The following is a 12,339-nucleotide window of genomic DNA, read 5'->3' on the forward strand; positions in this document are numbered from 1 at the left end:
TAATATGTATGACAGCTTTTTGCACCTCTTCATGGCAGGCGACACACAGGAGTGAGCTCTGTGCACTTATTTACCATCTCATTAAATAAACTCTTCTCATGTACAATCCAATCATGTAATTACAGCAGTATTTACTATAGCAACGAATAGCAGGCAAGTATTCCTTTTTCAATATCTAGAGACTAAGTCTGCTTAATGGGCACATTTTCCATCTTGAAACTTATAACCTAACCTTACAACCTAGCCTTTTATTTCTGTCTATTACACAACACCAAAATGGCTCTTAGCTGATAAACCAGGTGTGGATGCTATTCAAACATGATCATTAGAGAAATTAATGTTTTTTCAGGGCTCATGTCAACAAGGTATTTGATGGCCTTTTAGTTTACTTTTACATGATTTAGAACAATGAGTACCATGAGCGCTATTACTACCTTGGCCAATTCTCTTGAAACAGCAGCAGCTACTCAAGGGAGCACCAAGCATCCCATTTCCCCTCTATAAAAAAATGGTCATGATCATTTTTTACACTAGTGCTAAAGCTGAAACAGCTAGGAATAGAAAGTTTATACTCAGTATGACGGCATTGCTGCAAAAGAGAAATGTAATATGTTTTGATGGATTTAATTTTCCTTCTACCCTTTCAGTTCTTGACCTTTTTATAGCAACTATCAACACAGCCAGGAGGTAATACTGCTTTGTGTGCTAGTTCTGATACTATCAGAGACTTGTGGGCAATTTTACAAAAACATCTAGGCAGAATAAACAATACAAACAATGAGGGAGACTCAGATATCTGTTCTCTCTCCGACAGGCACTACGAATCCATCACAGACACAAAAGATTCAGATTTAGCTTGGAGAGCAGATGAAAGTGCCTTCATTTACATTATATGAAAAATTCACTGTGATATTGGTTATCCATCAGTTTCCAGGGAGGCAGAGATTAAATTAACAGACTTTGAAGCCAAAGATGACCATTATATAATTTAGCTCCATATTTCACATCACACAGGCTGAGAAGTTTAATGCTATTACCCTCTCAAAAGAAAGACATACAGTCTTGATTTGAAAATGTCAACCCATTCATTACATCCTTCAGCAGTTTGATGCAATGGCTAATCACCCTGACATTAAAACATGTGATCCACTTCAAATTCAGAGTGAATTCCCACACTCGGGTTCTGGTTATTCCTTTTTTTTTGCTAAAGCTCTTTAGTAGATGGCGATCTCTCCTTCTTTTCCCCTTTCTTTATGAAGTTACTAGTAATTGAATCACCTTCTGAGTTTCTTTTCAGTATAGATATAAACAGCCTGAATGGTTTAAATCTCACAGCAAAAACTGTGTCTTCCAACTCTTGAAATACCTGTAGGATTTTCCTTTACTGCCCCCAGTTTTTCAGTAGATTGATGTACCCCATCTTTGCAGAAAAAGAAAAAAAGAAATATTTTGAGATAATGGCCAAGGAGGTAAGAAGGAGGAGGCAGCACTTACCTCCTCTTGCTGGGTATAACTCCCATCTCCTCACTGTCCCCCTCCAGAGTGACCCTCCTCGCCTGCCACCATTCATCATCGGAGGCGTTGATGACGTGAAGGATATCTCCATACTTGAAACTCAGTCCTTGGCTTGGGAGGCCACTGTCTTTGCTCTTGTCATAGTCAAACATGGCTCTGTTAAAGCAAATAAAGATATGAAGGCAGGTGATTATATCAGTCTGGGTACATTCACTTCCAAGCAATTAATCACATCTTATGTCACAGGTAACCTTTTCCAAGGGGAAAGGTCCTACTCAGAGGAAAACTCTTTCCACTGTGAAGTTAGTCCTTCCAGAAGCCTTTTTTATTTTTCCTGTAAGAGAAAGTGAATGGTAAAATCTGATACCAATTTTCAGCCTATGCTTTCCAGTCCTATGCCTGGCACCTGCACCAGAGTCACTTCAGTTGACCCTCAACAGCGTCCTATGCCTGGCACCTGTATCCCTCTTTCTGAGAGTAAGACCCTGCACACGAATCCCAGCAAGTACAGTTCACTCACTGGAGTTACCTAGCTAAAAATCCAGATCTTGGCTTTGTACACAAAAAAATACTTGGGAATATTTTTCACATGTAAAATATTGTTTAAAGATCATACCTGTCAAGAACTGATGTTTATTTCCTATAGGGAAAATAATATGATCATAATCCTGGCTGCAGAAGTGTTACATCAGTTAAATCCCAAGAAGTGTCTAATAATTCCTACTCTTTCATTGTCAGAAAGAAAGCCATGGCAATCTTTTCACTGGTAAATAAACATTTTTGTGAGAAGGATTTGATGTAATTAATTGATGTAATTAATTGTATTTTAGTGTAATTGCAAAGAATGATTGTAGCAATTTTATGGGTAGATATAAACCACTCAAAGCTACTTCTCATACAGTGGAGAACTTTAAAATAAGTTATCAAAATTGTGACTATGCAACCAAAATAATTTAAAGCTATCATATGCACCAACTGTGCATGGCAAATCTGGTTCAGGAGGAGGGAAAATGCTACTTGAAATATGTCTTCTTTTATAGAGTTTAAAGTCATGTACTAACATCTTCAGAAATGCCCAGATAATTCCCTTTGAGGATGAAGACTGCTGAATTTTACATAATCCATAAGCTTACTTATGCTTGTTCCTTTTTTGGTAAATGTTCTTGGAATGCAAGTCCCCTTTGGAAAAATTTAATGGCTTAGCAGTGGAAAAGTTATTTTAAAAACCTGACTAACCTGACTTATTAAATATTTTCATTCATAAAGGACTCTTACTGATACTAGGTCATCTGCTGCTTCTCAAGTACAGCCTCCTGTGAGGACATCTGATGCAGAAGCTCATAAATCCAGAAGCAGTTAAGTGTCATTAGACACCTCTTCTTAACCAAGTGATCGCACCAGATGCCTGGAATTGGCAGTGCATATACAAACAGGCACACAACACATTATCCTGTGGGCATTGCCCTTGGCAGCAGGCAGTGGTCAGTTTTACCAACGTATTGAACAGTCTTAAAATTCACTGATTAATTGTGCACCTTGCCATGGAAGCTGCTCAAGAGCTCAAAACCCCTAACCAGACAGTTGGCCACACTGGATACTGGGCAGACATTATACAATCCCAATTCCAGGCGTAATTAAGTCACTCAAAACAAGGGACAATATCTTCAGTTACAGCGAATAAGCAAGACTCTCACATCCCTGATGCAAAACATTCCCTGATGCCAAACTGGAAATGCTCCATATTCAGCTAGTTCTAAAATGAAGGTTGTGTTTCAAAAGTTAAGGAGTAGAAAGTAGGACAATATTCTTTGTCCTTGACCAGACATTTGCACCTCAGAGCCCACATATTGACTTAAAATGAGTCTGTCATCGTGCTGGCTGATGTTAACAATGAATGCAGATGGCAATGTTTGCCTCTGACTCGCTTTGATTGGAGTAATCATGTGCATTGCTAATTAAAATGAGATTACAGATCTCAGACAAGAGACTTTTTGAGCACACTTTTCATTGAACGAAAGATTTTGTGGCTGATGCTCTACAGATGTTGATTACTCCATTAGCAAATGAAAATTACATGAGAGCTGACTTCAGTGATCTTTCCTAAACATTTCAAATTAAGAGCCAGGTCTTGGTAACAGCTGTATTTAAGCTTACACCTTTGATAACATTTCTGGCTCTGTAATACATACTTTTGCTGGTTGGCTGTTGGCCTAGCTATAAAGTATGTGGAGATCTTTACTCCAGGCATTGTTGACTACTTTGGGCTATGGAGAGACCTGGGCACACTCATCCTCACCACTCAGGCTAAGAGGGCAGTTTGGATTGCAAAATCTAGTCCCTTTAAGAGACTGACATGTCATTTCTAATTTTCTACCTGATGAACACCACACAGTTCTGCACTATTTTTGCTTGGTTTTGAAGATGTATATAAAAATAACACCTCTGCATCTGTTGAGTGTCAACTGAAGTGACACAAAATGAATGCAGCCAGACCTCTTGTTTGGTAAAGGAACTGGGCAGAATAGACAGAAAAAGATGCCTTTTCTTCTTTGCCCTTTCATGTTTTTAGACAATGACATCCAAGTCTTACAGGATACCATCTGCAAGCACTGAAACTTTCATCAGAGTCAAGGTGAGCTCTCAGCAAAGTCTAGCTGTTTTGTGCAAGCTTCTTCACCAGAATAACACAGTAAGAGGTATGTTAGATACTTTAGATAGGTCCTGTCATGCCAGGGAGAATATCAGAAGAAGAGTTAAAAAGCAGTAGCACCTTTGCTGAATATTATGAGTTGAGAGGAAGACATAAGGAATACATCCAACAAGAAACCCACCCTTGCACAGAGCACCTAACAGCCCTCTCTGAGAGATGAGCACCATCATTTCAGCTAGAGGAAGATCAGCACCATCATTTCAGCTAGAAAAGGATCAGCACAACCAGGACCAGACAAGTACTCTTCCAAAATGATATGTTTAATAGAAACAAGGTTATTCAAATCATCCAGAGGGTCTAAACCAAGAAGACATGTCACAGTGCCTCTCTCTCTGTGATGAAGTACAGGTGTCTCCCCAAAACACAAGCACAATATTGCAGATAGTGGAGGGGCTGCTCAGCAAAGTTAGTGAGCTTTCTGAACTTGCTAATATGACTACATGCTTTCATCTGGCTGAGGCTGCCTATTCGTGGGTTGCCTGGGCAGTTCTTCAGAGCACTGAGCTGTAAATAATTTTTAGTGTCTTTTACTGCAGTATTAAAGAATAATAATCTCAATAACCTTATAACATTTTAATGACATTTATCTAACAGTCTTGAACACTAACAGCTCATTCTTTTCTTCACAACTTGTAAAAGTGCATCTTAAAGCACTGTTCTTTCAGGTGTTTTATATTCTCAGTTAGCTACTTGCATCCACTGTTAAGCCTTTTTTTTGCATCTTATAGGACAAAACCAAGAGCTTTCTCTGTGTCAGTAAAGCTTTTTTTCCAAGTTAGCTGACTTGGTCTACTTTTGAATTGGGGTAATCAATATTTTATAACAAAGGAAATCAGTTTGAATTATTTAACTTCCACTTTAGAGCTGTCACCAATATTGTGATCACACCAGAATCAGAAAACTCCTGTTCAGTATCTTCTAGACAGTGTATTTCACAAACAGGACCCTGGGTTACACAGGATAGAGAATGGATTTTGAAGTTACAAATACAGTAAACCCAGCGACTACTATGAGATGTGGATAAAATACTGGAATAGAGAACAGAGCTTGCTACTAACCAGTTTAACAGATGTGGTGAAATCATTATTTGGTCAGCTTAGTTCCCTTATTAGAAAAACAGCAACAGAAATTGGTGTATCAAAAGCATCAGGTATATGCACCAAAGTTACATTAACACTTGTTATTTTTTTTCTCAGTTCTCAGTTCTTGCCTTAGTTTAAGGAAAACTGTTTAATATCTTGAAAGTGAAAAGTGTCATTCAAATGCCATTACTGCCATGAAAGGCTTGGTGAAAGCCTCATGTTTATAGAAAATAAAGTCCTGAGAAGCGAAGCAGGAGGTGCAAACATTTAGAAGAAGCTGGCTAGCACAAATATTTAAGAATATGTGAGGCTTACTTCCCTGATATTATCCAGACTTCAGAAGTGATCACTACACTAGACTAATCCCAGCAGCAATTTGGACAGAACCTAACAGGTTTTATTTTTGTGCTTGGGTGCTTCTTAATCATTTTTAGGCAGCCACATCACCGTAAAACATGAGACAAGCATTTCACAACAGCATTGAAATTATTGCTAAAAAATGGTTTGAAATTAAAATACTGACTTCACCAAGCTGTAATATACTGCCTAACATGCAGTGAGGTGTCTACATGGTATGAAAGCCACCAGAACTGGGGTATCTTTCTTTTCTTCCGCTTAGCATAAATACTTCATTATTTGAGGCATTTTCAAAGCTAAGCTGCCTTGTGCAGTAAATTTCTATTCCTAATGTCACCTATTCTTGCAGCTAGAAGAATAAATGTTTGACAAAGAAAATATATTGCCAGTAACAAAATAGAAAATAAATTTCTAGTGCAATCTCATATATTACAATCTATTGACATCCATGATGTTATATTGTCACCAGCATTTGTAACATGAAAAAACAGAGTACAGAAAGACTAAGTGATCTTGCTAAGGCCTTAGCAGAAAAGGGAATTTAACAGAGAAACCTCTTAGCATCCTCAGCTAATGCTGTAAACACCACTGTTAGTAGTCTTCATAATCTTCCTGACAAAGCAAGGGATATACCTGCATTTACAATACAGGAATATATTTTACTGAATGCTTCTATATGTTCAGTGCAAAACCCCAAAATCTTCCTCTCCTGTATCAATGGCCAGTAATTTCGTACAGTTCAGGTGGCAGCTCTATTTGCATCTCTGAAATTACTTTCTTCTGGCACAGATGGGAGTTTGCACATAAATTTACAGATGCTCTTTGCTATTCACTTGATTATGAAACGACAACAACATTTAGCAAGAGAGATTTTCACCTGCTGTAAATAGTCCTAACTCTCCTGTGATCTGCCAGCATATCTGCATATGCACCACTAAAGGATATTTCTCTCTTCTCTGAAAATTTATTGAACAGGGATTCTCAGACATCAGATTTTATAGCATCATCCTAAGGGAGATATATGTTATTCTCCTCTTTCACCACATCTATCCTACCCCCTGCCCTATTCTTTTTTTACAGATGGGGAAATCCAGTGCAGAGAGGTTTAATCATTTGCCTGGTTTTAGACAGCAGCTCAGCATCATAGACAGAATCAGACCCCAAGCTTCATAGCTGTCTTTTCTGCACTCAGTAATAAATGCATTTCCACCCACTTGCAGGCTCAGCTTGAAGAAAAAATTAGAAGAAGATGAAAGAAATGCTAATGTAATTCATTGCTATAGCTACAACAGCGAGCACAGCAGCTCTCTGACCGAAGCAGCCATTGCAAGGCAATTAAGATGCTATTAAAAGGGTTAAGTTTTCACATACTGGCTAACCAATAAAGACTTTCAGCTTCTCCTCCCTGCTCTGTTTCCATCTGGAGAGGCTGAACTGGTAAATCCTATGTGGAGAGCATCCAAAAATGTTTCTCCCTCCTTGGGAGGTTTGGGAAGCTCTGAGATGCTGCTTGCTGAGACTGGAGGCTGCTGCAACAGCCCCTGTGCAAAAGATAATTGTCATACATTGTCACCTCTGCTGAGAGGGTGGAAGGGGGGACTGTTGGGAAGAACAGCTTTTATTAGAAGTATACTACAATAATGTAGTTTTAACAAAATATGTCTGAATGTTTGACTCGTCACTCATAGATACCATGATTCCTGCTTTTTCCATTTCTTTGCCTTATTTTTCTTTAACTTTTTTTACTTTTATTCCCCTCCCCCTGCCTTTATTTTCTTTTTTGCTTTCTTCTTTTTTTCTCCTATCTTAATGATGTTGTGACTCTTCATGAAGCCCATCCCCTCAACCTTGTCAGGCTGAGAGGGACAGTACTGGCATTTTGGGTTACCAAAATCAGTCATGACAGTGCAGCAGTACAACACGGTTGCCAGGTTCCCTTTGGATGTTAGCACTGCTCAGGGCCCATTACCAGCAACAGTTTGGATGCATATAAGGTTGGCAGGGGCTGTGTCCAGCTGTGGACCCCCAGCAGAAGGATGTAGACCTGCTGGAGTGAGTCCAGAGGAGGTCTGGGGCACCTCTGCTATGAACACAGGCTGAGAAAATTGTGGCTGCTCAGCCTGGAGAAGGCTCCAAGGAGACTATTATGATCTTCCACCACCTTAGAGACTACAAGTAAGCTGGAGAGGGACTTTTTACAAGGGCATGTAGTAACAGGATAAGGAGGATAAGGAGAAATGCCTTTAAATTAGTAAGAGGGTAGGTTTAGGCCCAGAGCCATGGGGCATGCTCCCAGTCAATGTGCAGTTCAGGGTGTTAGCATAGCTGCTCCTAAGGCACCTCCACTGCAGCAAATCCCAATGCACATTTGCATGCACGCCTTTTCCACTTGCTATCATATTACTTTACTTCATTCAGCAATTTCCCCATTCAGTCCAAGTAATTCTTTATTCTTTTCCTCCTAGTGGGAATTTGGCAGAGAGTTATGTCATGGATCTCAATGAAAAAGAGGATTTGAGACAGCAGCAGTTAGTTCCAGAAAAATTTCACGAAGAAGAGGGATATATTTTCTTTATGATGTTTATCAGGAAAGAGGACTGCCATTTGTCCTTGGGGAATATTCTGCTCATTTTGGAGATCCAAGCATGATGCTTAATGTCAGCTCTTATGAGCCAATCTCTATGTTGCCGACAGGCTTTTTTTCAGTTCTTAGCAAGTGCTCATATTCTGTGCAGGAAAGGGGTTCTTCAAAATTTGTACAGATAAGTCAACATTTTCAGAAGTATCAAACCAACATGTTGCACTTTCATAATCTTGCTACGCAACAGCATACAATGTACTATGTTAGAAGCAAAATATCTCACAGTGAGCAGGGACTGACACTTCAGTCTTTCAGTTGTGGACATGGACAGAAATAATATTACTCCCAGGTTTGCCTGGCTTTAACCCCTCCCAGCAGGATTTTTAAGGTGGCTTGAGAAAGTGAAATTCCTTCATGCTTTGTCTTGTGCCGGCACAAGGGGAATTCCTTTCAAGGAACATACTTTTTGTTTCTTTGGCATTTTTCAGGGCATAAGAGACCCAAATAGAATTTCCTCCTTCTGCTTGCAAACATCTGAAACCAAGCTGTGAGCATATGCTTACCTTACCATAATTTACTGACTAGGAAAATCTGGCAGCTAGTTTCATCTGTGGTAAACAGAAGCTTTTAAATACATCTGCACTGGACTCAATGTAGTCCAGATCCTCAGCTTTGAGGTTTGCTTTAAAACGGGGAGATCACCTTGGATCTGAACAGATTAAATTAGCCTTAGGCTATTTTGATATACTCCAGAGGAGATCTGTAGTTGATTCTGGAAGGCTTCTTCAGCACCCTTGAGTTTGTGGCTGAAATTTCACAATAAACCCCAAACTTGTGCATGAGATGCAGATTTCACAGCAAACTCAAAACATATGCCAGGTTTGTATTTAGCAGTTTCTTCTAAAGAAATGAGATAATTTTTGACTGACTTTGACCTGGCCTGTGCATTATGCACCAAAATGATGTGAAATCTGTTTTATTATTTGGTTAAATTTTTTCCTCCCCATACAGACTAGGTGAAGCTGCTGCTTGACTGCATCTCTTGTTTCTCTCTCAGGCATCAAGTGCAGTTTCTCAACACAGATTTTTGTATTGTGACATTATGCATATCCAGAAAGGAAATGTGGCTGGATGTCAAATCAGGGATACTCTAAAACTACTGAGTAATTCACCTGAAATTGCAACCTGTGGGTTGCATGGATTGACACAGGAGCCAAAAAGTCATTCTCTCTTGTAGTAACTTATTTGCTGTCTGAGAATATTAATTTAGGGATTTTTTTCCCCCCAGGAAAAAATAAAGTAAAATAAAATAAAACATAAAATAAAATCAGGTGTTTCTTTCAAAGACAATTAAGCTGAAAGGGAAAATTATTACTCTGTTAGCACAGCCTGTATCTCCCTGCACCCAAATGTGTCTTCCTACCAATAGAGAATACACTGCAAAAAAACACTGGATTTGGATATTTTTTAGTAATTGGTCTGCAGTAGTTCTAACTATTGCAAGAGAACTTGAAGATCTGCTTTGGGTAGTTGGGCTTTTTTAGGTTCTTTTCTCAGATACCCTCTAACTTGCATTTGCTTTCTCTTAGACCTAATCATGACCCGAGTCTGTTCACAGCTTTTAAAATTCCATTGTGGCCAGGCTGCCCACATAATTAATTGTGCTTCCACTGGCTTATAATCAAAAGGAAATTTTCAGCACACAAAAAGAACCCCACTGGTAACATAATTATTGTTACCAGTCAGACATATAATGGTTTCTTCTTTTTTTTTTTTGGGAAAAGGATATTGGACATTTGCAGAAGTTAAGTAAGACAAACCCTTCCTATGAAAAAATGATCCACATTTATGATTTGTACAATTTGAACATAATGATGACAGAAAGACTTGTAAGAGATGGACTAAGCACAATGCCTCTACTACTAGAAAACACCCCACCAGCCACAATTCAGATAATTTTGTCAGCAAAATGAATTATTTTTTTTTCTTTTCTCCTGATACATCAATATTGGAGCCTTGTCAATCTGAATATTCTGACTTACTTCTGTTATAAGAGCTGAGGAACTCTACAGACTTTTTGATCATGGAGGTGCTCGTAACATAATGAATCATAATATATCATAATAATTTGTTAATATTATAATAAATCTGTTTATACTCCAGCCTTTGGAAACTGCTATTGGAAAAAAGATTGTTCTCTAGCTGTGAAAAAGTGCAGACAAGCAAAACTCAGAGAAAGTATTAATGAGATAGAACATTGGGTGCACTGAGGAGAGAGGGCATTATGGAAAGAAAAGTCAAGATATTTGTTTGCAACAGCTCTTTCTCACTAATGGTTTCTGCTTGGCCTTAAGGCTGTCCTTTGACAGTGAAAGAGTCACGATTTGGATTTCTATTGTTATTGTGTTGACTGAGTAGGTTCTGCTGAGATAATGAGAAACCCCATTCAAACAGGAGCTATACTGTAGAAAACCACTGAAAATTATTCTGGAAATCAATTATCCTGCCTAATGTGGAGAAATGTACTAAATCCATAAACTCTGCTGAATGCAACTGTTTGAGAAATCATGAAAACCTTTTGTGTCTAGGTCAAAACTTGAGGAACTCATTATGAGTTTAATCAATTAGCAGGAGGAGGTTGCCTATAGAATGAGTCCTTTCTTTGGGTTTCAGCATAGACTTCAACTGGAAGCAATGTAATTAATTTCTGCGTTTAACTTTGTCTCTTTTAAAGGATGACTTTTGAAGAAGAGTAATTTTGCAGCAGTCCAAATGCAATTGAAATCTAAAGATGAATTTTTATGGTACAAAGGTCAGATGTCTCTACATAACTTCTGCTTCATGAGGCCAAACATGAAATCTCTAAAGATGTCAGATTTTTACGGTGGAACTCTAGAAAAATCAATGCCACAGGCCTGAGGTGAACTCAACTGAAATTGTTTAAACTGTAACAGAAGTAACAGAGAAAGTTTCCTGGAAGAGCAGCAAATATGAGATGTTTTATTTGGTCAACCAATTTGATTTGGTCAACCAGTAGATTCCTTGCGCTTCTGTCTGTCAACACTTACCAAAAAGAGATTTATCCTGTGAAGTTTTATTCTGTGATTGGGTAGAATGTTTTCTAGTAGATGATATTTTCTATAAATCTCCATCTTCTTGAGTCAAATGAATAATTCAACACCAGTTTTCACTAGTGTATGATCTTCACAGAAAAAAAGCTTGAAAATAAGATGCCAGAATATTCAAAAGCAGAAACAAACAAAAATTAAAAATTAAAATAATGGTCTTTGGTGTCACCTCATCAGTGTCAAAACAATGTGACTGTTACTTCTTCTTAATTATTAGATTTGTTGGTCTCACTGTGTGTCTGGCTGTCAATTTTCTTTAGAAATGTACTCTGACTATAAAAGTGCTGATTGATCACCATTACCCAAAACATTTAACAACAGCAATATCTATTTTAACATTTTTGAAACTAAGCTGCAAGAGGACGACACTAAAATTCTTCTGTCTGTGAAACAAAAAATTAGGTTTGTTTTCCCACAACTCCCTGCACACTGCACCCAGTTCCTTGCAATTCCTCATTCACTCCATTGCATTATCCACACCTTCCTCCCTGGGAGCCCGGGCTCACATGTGCTCAAAAGCAGGATTAAAGGTAACATCAGAAGTTCCTGCATCCCATTTTAAAGGTAAATTAAGTACATCTGAGACAGGGTTTTGTAGACTTTAATGAAGATTGGACTTTGATTTGCTAAGTCACTCTGAAAACATTACCCTAAGCAGCTTTAAGATTGACAGAATTTGCCTTAAGCTGCCCTGAGGCTGACAAGATGAAGGTCTGGTGCAGTAACTGAAGTGCTTTGGTTGCTTGCTCCTGGATGGTGCTAGGAGCTAGGAGAAACCAGGAACCAGGATAAGTTCCTGCTGCCATGAATGAAGCTCAGAGTTTTGAAGGGGTTGTCTATACTGATACTCCTCATTCTGTATGCAATTCCTGATTTTAGCAACCAAACTGGGACCTCTCCTTTTATTATCTTCATTTGAATTGAGTCTTGTGGCAATAAAAAGCCTAAAAACTTATCTTCCACGAA

General features: G+C 38.5%; 1 protein-coding gene across 12 annotated transcripts in view; it reads right to left on the reverse strand.

The window, feature by feature from the left end:
• The window catches only part of DLG2 (discs large MAGUK scaffold protein 2), an 890,387-nt gene that overhangs the window by 45,115 nt on the left and 832,933 nt on the right, over positions 1-12,339 (reverse strand). For all 12 annotated transcript variants that reach the window (XM_030950072.1, XM_030950037.1, XM_030950029.1 and 9 more), the window contains one exon: positions 1,495-1,671. In XM_030950072.1, coding sequence (XP_030805932.1) covers positions 1,495-1,671 — 177 coding nt within the window. The remainder of the gene's footprint in view (positions 1-1,494; positions 1,672-12,339) is intronic.

Source organism: Camarhynchus parvulus, chromosome 1, assembly GCF_901933205.1.
Source record: "Camarhynchus parvulus chromosome 1, STF_HiC, whole genome shotgun sequence".
Taxonomy (NCBI): domain Eukaryota; kingdom Metazoa; phylum Chordata; class Aves; order Passeriformes; family Thraupidae; genus Camarhynchus; species Camarhynchus parvulus.